Source organism: Schistocerca serialis, chromosome 7 (assembly GCF_023864345.2).
Source record: "Schistocerca serialis cubense isolate TAMUIC-IGC-003099 chromosome 7, iqSchSeri2.2, whole genome shotgun sequence".
Lineage (NCBI taxonomy): Eukaryota > Metazoa > Arthropoda > Insecta > Orthoptera > Acrididae > Schistocerca > Schistocerca serialis.
Window position 1 is genome coordinate 393,514,317 of NC_064644.1, and position 16,498 is coordinate 393,530,814.

The 16,498-nt window shown below is 44.0% G+C and overlaps 1 protein-coding gene across 1 annotated transcript in view; it reads left to right on the plus strand.

The window, feature by feature from the left end:
• LOC126413329 (uncharacterized) overlaps positions 1-16,498 on the plus strand; it is a 590,439-nt gene that overhangs the window by 496,317 nt on the left and 77,624 nt on the right. The window contains exon 2 of the mRNA XM_050083236.1: positions 203-436. Within this exon, the coding sequence (XP_049939193.1) occupies positions 203-436 (234 nt within the window). The remainder of the gene's footprint in view (positions 1-202; positions 437-16,498) is intronic.

Here is a 16,498-nt window from a genome sequence, read left to right on the forward strand (position 1 = left end):
CCAAGTTAACTCCGAAAATCCCATGAAAATTCGTCTTGTAGTTTTGGAGAAACGCGTCCAAAAAGACAGACAGACACGACAGTTTTTAAAATTTGCTGTTGTTGTAGATGTTTGTAGAGCTTGCTTTTCAGGGCGAAGAATTAAAATTTTTTGCTGTCACCCGCGCCGATAGTAATGAGATTTTTTTCGCCTTGTGTTACAGAACTACAAGGAGAAAGAGGCCGGCAAGGTGGTGGTGTACACGACGACGATGGGCGTGGTGCGCGAGACGTACCAGGCGTGCCTCAAGGTGCGCAACATCCTGCGCACGCTGCTGGTGCGCTGCGAAGAGCGCGACGTCTTCATGAGCCGCGAGGTGCAGACCGAGCTGCGGGAGCGCATGCGCTGCGCCAGCGTCGTCGTGCCGCAGGTCTTCGTCGACGGTCAGCACCTGGGGGTGAGTGCAGGCGCCGTACTGTGGCGCACCTGGCCGCCTCCCGACCTACACTGCATTTCCACGAACTAACTGTTTTTTTAAATTTATTTCTCGATTTTGTTCGCGCTCAGTGTATAGTGCTTCAGGGTATCTGCAGCCTCAATAATTAATTGGAAGCAAATTACACCTCCAGTTTCAGAAAATTGCAACTGTTGCTGTAATTTGTTTTCAGATGTTCATGAATTACCATTAGAAATTATGATTTTAATAACTTTACAACTATACTAGATGAAACTACCCATTTTCAACGTTCAAACGACTGGAAGTTCATTTTTCGGAGACTAATTTCCTGAAGCAGTACGGTACAAGTCTCAAAAATCTCGAAAAAAATCGTTGTCATTGAAACTTAGGTTTCCGAGGACTGGTAAGCACAAAACATATTGTATTACGTTAACGTTAGCATCAATAACTGAGCACGTTATGTGAAAGTCAGGTAATTGTGTTGTCACTGGTTCAGACCTCACTAGCAGTAGCATTATTTAAAATTTTTATTTATATTCGATATTTACTGATAAACATAAATGTTAATTAACAAATACTGAATCATAATTTTTAAAAAAATTCAATATTTGCATTTTTCTTTACTGGTCGCATGGAAATAGATTAAAATTTGGTGCAGACATCCGAAATGGCTTATAGTTAAACGATAAAACTACATCAATAATAGCGTACAATCTCTACAAATAAAAAAGTCTTTATTTTCTATTGGGGTTTTGTATATTCACACCAAAATTTAATCTACTGTTAATACTGGCATTCCTGTGGAATTAGTAATTAAAAATCAAAACGTGCTATTTTTATTGAAAATTATGATTCGATATTTATTAATAAATATGGAACATAAATATAAGTCAAAAAGTGTTGCTAAGAACGATATTTGAACCAGTGACTTTAAGATAACAAAAGTATGATGCTGAACACTCATCTACTGAAAACTACGTTTATGGTTTACAAGTTCTTATTACTTGATATCTAAATTGCAGATGCCTTTTTTAGAGTTTATTTTTTCTGAAAATTGCGTCGTACTGGTTTAGGAAACTGTTGTCCAAACACTGAGCTTCAAGTTTTCTAGTTATGAAGAAAATTGAAAATGAACGGTCTTTATTGTCCCCCTATAAGACAAAACTGTAGCAAATGCCGGGTTAGGAAACCCACAGTGCTTATAGTTGACGTGGTGAAGTAGTAAAATGAACGTCAGGCGTTGGAATGCCGGACAGCAAAGGCTCAGAATCGTAATTACTGTGAGAGCGTAGACGTGAAGTGGATTGTCGAAATGGAAGACAAAGTCCCGCTTAACGAAGTTGTCTGCCTTTTTTTTTCACGGCTTCCTTGACTGTTGAATTCAATTAGAGCGAGACTGACCCCACTGTCTTGGCCATTCTATGGGTTTTGAGAAAGACGAGATTATGACCACAGCCAAACAGAAAACTAGCAGGTAGACGGTTATAGATGCTTTGTGCCTCATTTCAGTTACCATGTACGGTGAGCCGGGAGGAAAGGTACATACTTTGAGGGGTGATAGTATTAGTGATTCTGCACAAAAAACGGTGCATGAACATAGGTTCATAACAGTTTCCGAGGAAACTAATAGCAATAGGAAACAGGACAAATACAGGTGGCAGTACACGAAACGCTGTGATCTGTTTCGTGTAAATTTCTTCACGAAAGATGCTCAGAAACTGCAATCCTTTCTGCAGCTCTTGTAGACAGCTGCTGTGTTGCTGGTCTGAGCTCATTAATATGGTCCTTTATTTGAGCACACACTTGTAAAATACTAGCTAGGAGTTTCCTCCCAAGCCAATACCGCAAACAATAATGTAATGGAGTAAGATCGGGTTACCTCGGTGGCCAAGAAAAGACTCCACGGCTAGAGATTAAAGGACCAAGATACGTTTCAGTGAGGTATTGCGTTACTGACAGTACGGAATATGCAAGAACTCTATCGTGCTGAAAGTACCTTACATCGTGTTGCCAAGATATATCTTCCAGGTATTCTGCTAACACATTTTGTAGGAAATCAATACATCATGCTCCATTAACACGGTTACCCGAAACAGCTCGATCTATGAGTTGTTATCAATAGCATCTCATCACATGTGCATTGAGAAACATCGGTGAAAATTTCTCTCCAGCAGATTTCCATCGGCTCACTCGTTTGAGTTGCACGTGTTTTTGATGCCGTTGCTGATAAATATTGACTCATCAGTGAACAGAATATGTGGGATACAGAGTCCTTTACCCGTTCTCCATTGACAGAATTGCTTTCCTCATAGTACGAATGCAGACCCCGCTCATGTACTGTGAGCACCACTCGTTTATCACCAAGCTGTGCAGCAATTCTTCTACAGCTGGTAGTTCTGCTGCGTTCTATCATTTAAGAAATGTTTTCAGTTCCGCTAAGATCTTGTCGGATGGGACGTCCAGGTGAACATATACACTGGGAGCGTACCAAGCTCACGCAGTCGGTCAAACACTATGATAAATACACTGAATCCGGGACTCTGCGATTAGGAAACCGTCGTTCGTATTCGTGAACAGCGACTCTCGAATTCCCATTGCAAAAAGCTTGTAGACAAAGATCACGTTAACATACCGCTCATGTGTGAAGACCTTTGACATTTTCGTTATACCGGTCCTCACAGATTTGCCTGTACCTGTAACGACACTGTAATATAGTGGCGGCTGGTGCAACCACTGTAGTTCAAAATGGTTCAAATGGCTCTGAGCACTATGGGACTCAACTGCTGTGGTCATAAGTCCCCTAGAACTTAGAACTACTTAAACCTAACTAACCTAAGGACAGCACACAACACCACTGTAGTTCTGAGAGGTGAGATAAACAACGTGTACGCTTGCTGGACTCGTCGCTCAACCGTGCGGAAGAGAAGTGCGAATTGAAATGGTCTGTGAATGTCTTTACACACAACGTAGACTAACGTCGCCCTGATTGTTTTGCATGTGAATGCTGCTGAAGAACGACATGCGACTGACACCAGTGATATTCAGACAGATGTATGTCGGATGCTGTCAAGAAAAGGACATGTTTATTTGAAGCTTTTAGTTCAGAATCACCAATGCTGTCACTCCTCAAAGCACGCACCTTTCCTTCGTACTCACCCTGTATGTTTAGCGGCGAGCTGCTGCTTTGTGAGTCTCGTGTGGAGTGTGTGTGTGTGTGTGTCGGTAGCATTAGCATTCCCAGGCAGACAGTTGCTCCTGGTTACAGCCAAGTTTGAGCTCGACCTCTAGTGCTGGAAGCAGTGGCTGCGACAGCTATTGCGCTCAGAAGCACAGTCATGGACAGTTCCCCAGCATACACGGAACTGCTTTACTTAAAGCCTACCTGACCGAACTAAAACACAAAAGAATAGATGGGCAAAGAAGACTTTAAAGTTGAAGATCAGGATTTGTTTCAACAAAGGAAAGAAGGGAAGAGAAGCAATTCTGAGGTTTTGATAAGTAATAGAAGGCACACTGAAGAAAAATATTTTGCCAGCATTTGTTGGCATACAGCAAGTCTTCGATAATTTAATATAGAATAAGACACCTTACAATCCTTAGAAGATTGCCCTGAAGTACAGATACAGAAGAATAATCTACAATAGATACAAAACTCTAGTAACAGTACTAAAAGTGAAAAAGTAAGGGAGATGAGATTGTAGTAAGGAGGGTGTAAGGCAGGGTTCAAGCTTATCGCTACTGTTTAACAATTATTATGTTGCAGAAGCAATGAAAAGAGCGAAAGAAAATTTCGGAACAGGAGTAAAAGAGCAAGGAGACGAGGTTCCAATACTATTATTTACAAACGACGTACCCTTAGCACTTCCGTTCGCAGTTGAAGAAGACTTAGAAGATATTCTGAAATTAACAGATATCATAGAAACTACGGGTCATGGCTTAAGAATAAACAAAGAAAAGTTTGAAGTATACCTATCTGCTGAAACACCAGTAAAATATTTAATAAAGAAAATTACAGTAAAACAAATGCTGTAAAGCTGGTTACTTATCAGAACTACATTGAAAGACTTACCGTATGAAAATGAATGAAAGTCTCAAAGTAGGCAGGAAACCCATTTCAGGAATGTTACTGTCCACAAACGTCTGCTTCACAGATGCTGTTTTATGACAGGGTGCATTGTGCTGCTGACACAATCAATTGTTCGGCTACTGTATCTCCCGCATTGAGCGGTTTTGTAAGTTCAACAAGAGGACCACAACCTAACAAAGAAAGACGCCCTCTTCCCTAACTCTATCTCCTCCCTACTTCACTGTTGTCACTACGCATGACGGCAGGTAAAGTTTTCCAGGCATTCGCCAAACGCAAAACATTCCATCGCATTTACACACGGTATAGCGTGATTTATCACTCCAAATCAGTTGTTTCCATTCATTCACTATGCAGATACATCACTCTTTACCCTGAACATCGCTTAGCATTGACTACAGAAATATGTGGCCCATGAGAAGTTGCTCGACCATTGTACCGCATTCTTCTTACCTCCCTACGCACAGTCATTTTGCTATCTTGACTGCTCGTAGCACTTTGGAATCTTAGGACTGGTCTGTTCCGCTCATTTGCTCGACAGTCCCTGTCCGTCAGTACGTGAGGTCTGTATGTAGCGTCATTGGATGACGTTTCCGGACGCGGGTTTCTGTCCTCGATTTGTTCCTCAAAACACACTCTAAAACCCCTTGAAATTTGCCGCAACAGTTTTGGGACATCCTGTGTGTACCTCTGAAGTGAGCTGAAGAAAGATTACGAGGCTGCTGTATTTGCCTCAGGGTAAAGAGGTTATGGTTCGAGTAGTTTTGGTACTTCACTCACGTTCCGGCAGGTCGTCGCGTTGAGCAGTCCGGTGATGCGTCGCCAGGCGATCTGCTCGTGACTAATTGAGCGGACTGCAGTAAACTCGGCGGTGAGCAGGGCTGCAATTCCTGGGAGACCGCTCGCCGAGTTCTCGACCGCCGCCGTGGGCCAGCAGTGAATAATGCAGACGCGTGGAGACGGCCAAGTCCTAACCGGCGCTCCCGCCGTCTGCGTCGCAACCAGGCAGACGGGAGGCAAAGGCTTGGAGGAACAGACGACCGGAGCTCCACTGGAGGCTCAGAACGTACGCTGTCCAACCAGAATATTGTGGCCACCGACCTGGTATCGACATAAACCCCTCCAGGCGATAGCAGCTTCACGTAGCGAGGAATGACTGCTAGTCAGACACACGCACGGTGCGTTTAGTATCAGTGAGCGTGCTGTCTGCGTGTAGAACGGGGAAGGCGCGCGATCTGTCTATGACTGAGAGCAGATTGCGATGGCCCGGAGGTCCGGCACTAGCATTTCGAAAACTCCTCGAATTGTCGGATGTTCGAGGAGTGCTGTGGTGAGTGTCTTCAACACATGGGAAAACCAAGATATAACCACGTCCAGACATCGTGAGTTTGGGCGGCCAAACCTAATTGCAGATGTTGGACGTCGTAGGCGGGCAGACTAGTAAAACAGGACAGGCGGCAGACAGTGACTGAACTAACAGCAGACATTAATGCTCGGCAGAGTACAAGTGTGTCTGAACTCACTGTGCATCGAATACTCCTAACGATGAGCCTGCGCAACCGACGCCCCTTGCACGTCCCAATGTAAACATCATAGCGTCGGTGTTAACTCCACGACATCGTCAACTGTGACTGAAATGGGCACGTGACTATCGGCACTGGACGTTGTCACAGTGGAAGAGCATTGCAAGGTCTGTTGAATTCCGATACCTTCTTGATCATGTCGATGGAGGGCGCGAATCCGTCGTCTCTCAGGGGAACAGCTCCTTGACACCTGTACTGCTGGACGGAGACAAGCTGATGGCGGCTCCATTATGCTTTGGGGAACATTCAAGTGGACAATCATGGGTCCAGTGGAGCTCTTGCAAGACACCGTGACGGCCAAGAAGAATCGTACACCGGTTGCAGACCCTTCGTAACGATCGTATTTCCCGACGGCAGTGCCATTTTTCAACAAGATAATGCTCCATGCCACAAGCCAGAAGTGTGATAGGTGGTTCGAGAAACCGAGTGGCGAGTTCAAATTGATGTGCTGCCCCCCCCCCTCCAACTTGCCAGACCTGAACCCGATCGAACACATCTGGGATGTGACTGAATGTGGCCTCAGGTCTCATCGCCCCCCTCCACGAAATTTACGTGAATTAGGTGACTTGTGTGTGCAGCTCCCTCCAGCGACCTACCAAGGCCTCATTGCTTCCATGGCACATTGGGTCGCCGCTGTTATCCGTGCCAAAGGTGGACATACCGTCTATTAGGTAGGCGGTCATAATGTCCTGGTTGATCAGTGTAAAACGAGCGTATACGTTACGGAGAAGTGCACAAACTAAAATCAAGTGATTGTAATTATTCTCAACACTTCGCTCATCCACGACGTTTAGAATGCAGCTCGATACAGTTCCGCACTTTTGCCTAGTGAACAAATATTGAACGAATTTTCCGACTGGTTTGAGGACATCATACCAAATAGGACTCAATATTTATTTCTGAACAAGGAGAAATTGTCAAATGTGAAAGTAATATTCAGGTGTGCCCAAAGTAGTTGCTCACTCCCATACTTCACAAATTCTCTGTGCATGTTCTTCGTATAAAAGACGCTAAACGATTGAACTTCATTGTCTGTTGAGAAATAATTGCTGACAGAGAGGCGTACAAGTAGTTATTCTTTCGACTTTGCATCCGTGAGCGAAACGAGAAGAAAGCTGAATATAGCAACTGACCAAAAAGTGAAGCATCCACATAGCAAGCAGGTAACGATACGAAGCTTCACGTGGTGAGAGAGTACGTGGAGTATGTGTTGTTACTTGAGTGATATCAAAATTGAGTCGAATCCACGAAGAACTTGCAAGTATGAGTCCACTTATCAATACGATGTTGCGTCCCCTCTGTCCTGGATTTTGCCCCTCGAGTTCAATCGTTTTTTAACCATTAAAAAAACATTCTGAAGACTTCTAAAAAGTCGCTCTTTATGTCTCCGATGCATCCATTTTTCTGCAGTATATAGGGCCACACTCCTCACGAAACGGTTTTCAGTCTCTTTCCTTGGTGGCTTGTCTAAGGATCAACAGAAAAGTTTCGTTTATCTGCAAGTTTGCTATCGCTCTTCTTCCATTTACTTCTTCGCATCGCTGATCGCTGCTTATTCAGAACCCCAAGTTTTTGATGAAAAGTGACACAGTTCCACGGAAGAGAGCAGCGATTCAGTGTTCGAATATTTATAAATCTTTCGTGATTCTAGGCCTAGAATTTTACTTTTTTATACTGTCTTGTTAATATAGATTGACCTGAAAAATAATCATAATTGATAAAAACTAATAACCTAATTTTTAAAATCCCTGGACTCAAAGACGGTTCAAATTCCACAAATCAAATTGTTGTAAGCTGTCTTCCTGCTTTGTTGTTTTCTACCAGTGACCGTATTTGTCTTCCTTTCTCCCATGACAATCACCATTGTCTTTGTCCTTCTGCCGTGTGTCTTTATGCCACTTGGTTCACAAATGTACTTCTATTTCTTCAAAATGCTGCTGTTTGGTCTTTTAGGTTTTCTAGGCTAAACTGGCTGTTTACATATTTTTGGTTTTGGAGCCGAACTGTCATTTCCTTTAAGCGATGTTTCCACAACTTCTCTACTTGTCTCTTTAAGACGTCGAGCACAGACCTGGATTTCAATCAAACTGTTAGTAGGAAAAAACGTTGGAGGGGCAGTCGATGAGAACTAGAGTACGTAATCCAATCCTGTTTTTCCTCTCTCCCTCTCTCCCTCCCCTATTTCTCTCAATGTTTCGTAGCGGCTCCGGTTTTTTGTTTATTATTATTATTATTATTATTATTATCATTATTATTCATTAGTTTTCCGACTTGTTTGATGCGGCCTGCCACAAATTCCTTCTCCTGCACCTACCTCATCATCTTACAGTATCGCTTGCACCCTATATCCTCAGTTATTTGTTGGATGTTTCAGATCTCTCAAATATTTGTCCTCTCATACAGTTTTACCCTCCACAGTTCGCTCTAGTACCTTTGAGGTTATTCCCTGACGCCTCATGTCCTATAATCTTGTCGCTTCTTCTTGCCAGTGTTTTCCGTATGTATTCTTCCTTCGCCGATACTGCGGAGCATTCCTCATTTCTTATCTTATTAGTCCACCTGATTGCCAACATTATTTTGTAGCATCACATCTCAAACGCTTCGATGCTCTTCCGTTCCACTCTTCCCACTATTTGTGCTTCGCTACCATGCAATGTTTTGCTTCAAACACACATTATAAAACATGTCTTCCTCAAATTAAGGCCAATGTTTGATACAAGTACAATTGTCTTGGCCAGGAATACCCTCTTTGTCTGTTCTAGTCTCCTTTTTATGTCCTTCTTGCTTCGCCCGTCAGTATAATTTTGCTTCCAAGGTAGCAGAATTCTTTAACTTCGTCTACATCATGATCACCAGTTATAATGTTAAGCTTCTGGCTATTCTCATTTCTGCTGCATATCATTTTCCGGTTTAGTCTTAACCCGCGTTCTATACTCACTATATACTGTTCATTCCATTCAATAGACCCCGTAATTCTTCCCAAGCATTCACTGAGAATAGCAATTTCAGCAGCGAAACTTATCATGAATATCCTTTCACCCAAAATTTTATTTCCACTCTTGAGCCTTTCTTTTATTTCCGCCATTGCTACTTCGATGTATAGATTGAACAGTATAGGAGAAATACTGCAGACCTATCTTACCCACATTTTAGTCTGAACGCTTCATATTTGTCTCCAGTCTTAGTGTCCCATCTCGGTTCTTGTACATATTGTATATAAACAGTCTTTCCCTATAACTGACCCCAGTTTTTCTCAGAATGTCGAACATCTTGCACTATTTTTCACTGTCGAACGCTTTCTCAAGTTCGACGAAAGTTATGAGCGTATCTTGATTTTTCTTCACCCTTGCTCCCATTATCAAGCGGAACGTAAGAACTGCCTCTCTGGTACCTTTACGTTTCCTAAAGCCAAGCAGTTTGTCACATAGCAGAGACTGTTCTTTTTCATACGTAGATACACATACATTTAGCTGCTGTAAATCACCCTCGTTTTTCTCACACCTTTCTCATGGTTGTCACTGGAAAGAAGTTAGTAATTGGAAGCAAATGTTTCGGGCTGTGGCGGGAGAGATTAGCCCGAGAGCTTGAGCGTTCATCTCTGCGGTGGACTGAAGAAATCGCTGGCTCTGCAATCGTACAGTGAAAGCGGTGGGCGAGGCAAAGAGGAGAGCGTGGAGAGGTCCCGCAAAAAGGAACAGGAGGAGTGGGAAGGCGAGGCGGGCCCCCTTCCTTCGTGGAGCACCCTGGGCGCCCAGTTTCCCTTGCAGCCCGGCCTCTCGCTGTACGCGACCACCTGCTACTGCTGCAGGAAGGAAGAACGATCTGTAACTTTGGTAGTTTACTGTCCAACGTACTTGGCTAAGAACCTACTATCTTACAGTGAACGTCAGAGCTATACAGGGTGTTCAGCTGCACCTACCGACATCGTTTTATGCAACTAGCCTGGCCTCCAAAAACCACGCAAGAGATTTCCATATTCTCTCTTTCGCAAAGAATTAGTCCTACAGTAAAAATGAATACGACCTTTGTGTAGGTAATTTAACGTAATTAAATTTTGCACTGGGATTCATTTCGAGTGCCGGCCGGTGTGGCCGAGCGGTTCTAGGCGCTTCAGTCCGGAACCGCGCGACCGCTACGTTCGCAGGTTCGAATCCTGCCTCGGGCATGGATGTGTGTGATGTCCTTACGTTAGTTAGGTTTAAGTAGTTCTAAGATCTATGGGACTGATGACCTCAGATGCTAAGTCCCATAGTGCTCAGAGCCATTTGAACCATTTTTGAACCATTTCGAGTCATTCTAGAAAAACGTACAAAAGTGACTTCCAAACGCACCGCTACTCCCACATTCAGCCCCACCGGTCACGGTTTCTGCTATGTTGTTTACGGCACTCCTTGCTAGCGCTTTACGCGTATTTTCGACTCCACGAATTATTCCTCACATTCGACTTTCTTTAGTCTTCATTGACTAGCCATAGTACGTCACAGGCTTAGTCGAGCACTTACAAATTGTAAGTGCTCGTAACAATTCCGTGAATTTTAACAGCTTGAAACAAACAACTGCATCATTATACTGGTCAGGCCCTCTGACTTCGAAACTACTGTGCTTTTGATGGTTAGGTTTGTATGGGATTGTCGACATAATACACGGAGTGTCATGAGCAACATACTACACTACTGGCCATTAAAATTGCTACACCAGGAAGAAGTGCAGATGATAAATGGGTATTCATTGGACAAATGTATTATACTAGAACTGACATGTGATTACATTTTCACGCAGTTTGGGTGCATAGATCCTGAGAAATCAGGACCCTGAACTACCATCTCTGGCCGTAATAACGGCCTTGCTACGCCTGGGCATTGAGTCAAACAGAACTTGGATGGCGTGTACAGGTACAGCTGCCCATGCAGCTTCAACACGATACCACAGTTCATCAAGAGTAGTGCCTGGCGTATTGTGACGAGCCAGTTACTCGGTCACCATTGACCAGACGTTTTCAATTGGTGAGAGATCTGTAGAATGTGCTGGCCAGAGCAGCAGTCGAACATTTTATGTATCCAGAAAGGCCCGTACAAGACCTGCAACATGCGGTCGTGCATTATCCTGCTGAAATGTAGGGTTTCGAAGGGATCGAATGAAAGGTAGAGCCACGCGTCGTAACACATCTGAAATGTAACGTCCACTGTTCAAAGAGCAGTCAATGCGAACAAGAGGTGACCGAGACGTGTAACCAATGGCACCCCGTACCATCACGCCGGGGGATACACCAGTATGGCGATGACGAATACACGCTTCCAATGTGCGTTCACCGCGATGTCGCCAAACACGGATGCGACCATCATGATGCTGTAAACAGAACCTGGATTCATCCGAAAAAATGACGTTTTGTAATTCGTGCACCCTGGTTCGTCGTTGAATACAACATCGCAGGCGCTCCTGTCTGTGATGCAGCGTGAAGGGTAACCGCAGCCATGGTCTCCGAGCTGATAATTCATGCTGCTGCAAACGTCGTCGAACTGTTCATGCAGATGGTTGTTGTCTTGCGAACGTCCCCGTCTGTTGATTCAGGGATCGAGACGTGGCTGCACGATCCGATACAGCCATGCGGATAAGATGCCTGTAATCTCGACTGCTAGTGATACAAGGCCGTTAGGATCCAGCACAGCGTTCCGTATTACCCTCCTGAACCCACTGATTCATTATTCTGCTAACAGTCATTGGATCTCGACCAACGCGATCAGCAATGTCGTGATACGATAAACCGCAATGGCGACATGCTACAATCCGACCTTTATCAAAGTCGGAGACGTGATGTTACTCATTTCTCCTCCTTACACGAGGCATCACAACAACGTTTCACCAGGCAACGCCGGTCAAGTGCTGTTTGTGTATGATAAATCGGTTGGAAACTTTCCTCATGTCAGGACGTTGTAGGTGTCGCCACCGGCGCCAACCTTGTGTGAATGCTCTGAAAAGCTAATGAGTTGCATATCACAGCATCTTCTTCCTGTCGGATAAACTTCGCTTCTGTGGCACGTCATCTTCGTGGTGTAGCAATTTTAATGGCCAGTAGTTTCTCTCCTCAGGCTAGTTGTAACAGCAATACTCTCTAAATTAGGGTTTGGTTTACCTCTGTACTAGATTTTCCTTATTTTCTTGTACGTTCAGCAGTTTTCAACATTTTGTATTTTGTTATAATTGTTCTTTAAGCAGAAATATATCTTTTTCTATGAGTTAATGTACATTGACTGTTGTGCAGTAAATACCGCGTTCTCGGTAGTCTCGCCAAACAATAGGAAAATAGCGGGTAGGTCGGGGAAGAATGCCAGTGTGCACTCGGTGTGCTTGCCGGGGGGTCTCGTCCGTAATGTGGAGGAGGCCCTTCCGGCAGCTATTGAACGCACTGGGTGTGACCGGCTGCAGATAGTAGCACATGTCGGAACGAATGACGCCTGCCGCTTGGGTTCTGAGGCCATCCTTGGTAGAGATGGGCAAAACTGTTCTTTTCAGAGATCGGATCAGAACTGTTCACTCCCTGAAATGAATTAGCTCTTTTTCATGACTCACCACTCATTTACAATAGAAAATAAATGGAAGGCACATTGCCCTTTAAACTTGGTTTATTCCAGTACTATACCTGTATTTTGATCTTATTTGATCCTATTTTGAAGTAACACAGATAATGAGTAAGAATTTTGTATTGTTTATTGAAATTTCCACGATATGACAAAGTTTTTGATTATTGATTTATTTTGCACTATCGTGGTTTTTTGGGTGATCGGAAAATGTTGTAACTTGAGATTTACATTAACAATATATTTGGCTACAATGTATTAAAATTTCATTAACCTCATACAAATACATCGCAAGCCATATATTTTTAAAGTGAACGTTTCCTTCCGAAGACGCCTAAAATCGCAAAATCCGTACCAGAATAAGAAAAAAACTATAAATTTGACTGTAAAACGAAAGTGCTGCATATAGCCTTACGCAGAATAAAACAAGGAAAATATTGGTGTATCACATTTTGCGATACGTTTATCGGTTCGCTCGTAATTAAAGCGTAAATTCGAGTGTCCATAATAAAAATCCTATAGTAAGAGGAGTCGTCAGGAACCTAATCTAATCAGTTTAAACAAATAAAAATAAAATAAAAACAAATGATGTATACATAACATAGTAATGTAATATACGTAGCGGTATTACTACGAAGAACAAAATCCAGTAGAGACGAACTCCGATGCAGAGCCGCTGAGTGGAGCAGGTCGAGCCGCGAGCTGTATTACTGCGTGAGCCGAGACCGCAGAGACCAGAGTGACACCTGAGTCGCTTTGCTCAACGCTCTGGCTAGAGTCGAGACGGTGGGGTGAGCGTTGAGCGGGCGAGTTCCGAGGGTGGGGGGAGCGGTGAACTCACCCGCTCCGAGACAAATCGTCTGTTCTCTTGCGAGCAGGTTGTTGCAAGTAGTTCCTATGTTATCCGCTAGGTGGCTCTCTGTCCTGTTGCTCGCATCAACTGCCCAGAGGGCAGGACGTGCGACTGAAACGATCGCCGACAGAGTGCGATGCGAAGTCAAGCTGCGCCAGACACTGCGCGCGGCAGACGACGCACAGAGACGGCACGGCATATGTGAAACACTAAATCCAATGGGGCACTGCACAATGGAGGCAGCCAAGGTAGAAGCAGGGCAGAGGCCGGCGCTGGCTGTGTTGTGTGGCGTGCACTGTGCTGTGACCAGCAGAGGCGCCGCTGATATGCTCCGTCTCTCTCTCTCTCTCTCTCTCTCTCTCTCTCTCTCTCTCTCTCTCTCTGCCGTGGGAAACGTTTGGAGCTACCGTTCTTTTTTTCTGAATCACTGATTGTTCACTCCTTTGAAAGATTCAACTCTATGAATTAGTTCAAGAGTGCATCCCCCATCTCTAATCCTTGGTTCCTTCCGGCGGCTGGCTGATTTGGTGAAGACAACCAGCATCGCACGCGGAGTGCAAGCTGAGCTTAATATCTGCAGCATAGTGCCCAGAGTCGATCGCGGTCCTCTGGTTTGGAGCCGTGTGGAGGGTCTAAACCAGAGGCTCAGACGACTCTGCGACTATAATGGTTGCAAATTCATCGACCTCCGTTATTGGGTGGAGAACTGTAGGGCCCCCCTAGACAGGTCAGGCGTGCACTACACACCGGAAGCAGCTACTAGGGTAGCAGAGTACGTGTGGCGTGCACACGGGGGTTTTTTAGGTTAGAGGGACCCCCCCTTGGGCGAAACGATAAAATACCTGACGGCTTACCAGAGAGGACATTATCATCGTTGATAAAGAACGTCCGTCCTCAGAGACCAAAAACACGTAAAGTTAACGTAATATTGGTAAACTGCAGGAGTATCCAGGGCAAGGTTCCTGAATTAGTATCTCTTATTGAAGGAAATAGTGCGCATATAGTATTAGGAACGGAAAGTTGGTTAAAACCGGAAGTGAACAGTAACGAAATCCTAGACACAGAATGGAATATATACCGCAAGGATAGGATAAACGCCAATGGTGGAGGAGTATTTATAGCAGTAAAGAATTCAATAATATCCAGTGAAGTTATTAGCGAATGCGAATGTGAAATAATCTGGGTTAAGTTAAGTATCAAAGGTGGGTCAGATATGATAGTCGGATGCTTCTATAGACCGCCTGCATCAGCAACCGTAGTAGTTGAGCGCCTCAGAGAGAACCTGCAGAACGTCGTGAAGAAGTTTCGTGATCATACTATTGTAATAGGGGGAGACTTCAATCTACCAGGTATAGAATGGGATAGTCACACAATCAGAACTGGAGCCAGGGACAGAGACTCTTGTGACATTATCCTGACTGCCTTGTTCGAGAATTACTTCGAGCAGATAGTTAGAGAACCAACTCGTGAAGCTAACGTTTTAGACCTCATAGCAACAAATAGACCGGAACTTTTCGACTCCGTGAATGTAGAAGAGGGTATCAGTGATCATAAGTCAGTGGTTGCATCAATGACTACAAGTGTAATAAGAAATGCCAAGAAAGGAAGGAAAATATATTTGCTTAACAAGAGTGATAGGGCACAAATCGCAGAATATCTGAGTGACCACCATCAAACGTTCATTTCTGAGGAAGAGGATGTGGAACAAAAATGGAAAAAATTCAGAAACATCGTCCAGTACGCCTTAGATAAGTTCGTACCGACTAAGGTCCAAAGCGAGGGGAAAGATCCACCGTGGTATAACAATCATGTACGAAAGGTACTACGGACACAAAGAAAGCTTCATCATAGGTTTAAGAGTAGTCGAATCATAGCTGATAAGGAAAAGCTGAACGAAGCGAAAAAGAGCGTAAAGAGAGCAATGAGAGAAGCATTCAACGAATTCGAACATAAAACATTGGCAAACAATCTAAACAAGAACCCTAAAAAGTTTTGGTCATATGCAAAATCGGTAAGCGGATCTAAATCCCCTATTCAGTCACTCGTTGACCACGATGGCACCGAAACAGAGGACGACCGAAGAAAGGCAGAAATACTGAATTCAGTGTTCCGAAACTGTTTCACTGCGGAAAATCGTAACACGGTCCCTGACTTCAGCCGTCGCACGGACGCCAAAATGGAAAATATTGAAATAAACGATATCGGAATTGAAAAACAACTGCTATCACTTAGTAGCGGAAAAGCATCCGGACCAGACGAGATACCCTTAAGATTCTACAGTGATCATGCTAAAGAACTTGCCCCCTTTCTATCAGCAATTTATCGTAGATCGCTGGAAGAACGTAAAGTACCTAGCGACTGGAAGAAAGCGCAGGTCGTTCCCATTTTCAAGAAGGGTCATAAATCAGATGCGAATAATTATAGGCCTATTTCGCTTACGTCAATCTGTTGTAGAATAATGGAACATGTTTTGTGTTCTCGTGTTATGACGTTCTTAGATAATACAAATCTCCTTCATCATAACCAACATGGATTCCGCAAACAGAGATCATGTGAAACTCAGCTCGCCCTATTTGCCCAAGAAATTCACAGTGCCGTAGACACTGGCGAGCAGCTTGATGCCGTATTCCTGGACTTCAGGAAGGCATTTGATACGGTTCCGCACTTACGTTTAGTGAAAAAAATACGAGCTTACGGAATATCGGACCAGTATTGTGATTGGATTCAGGATTTCCTAGAAGAAAGAACACAACATGTCATTCTTAACGGTTCAAAATCTGCAGATGGAGAGGTAATTTCGGGAGTACCGCAGGGAAGCGTGATAGGACCTTTATTGTTTACAATATACATAAATGACTTAGTTGACAACATCGGTAGCTCCGTGAGGCTATTTGCAGATGACACGGTTGTCTACAAGAAAGTAGCAACATCAGAAGACTCGTACGTACTCCAGGAGGACCTGCAGAG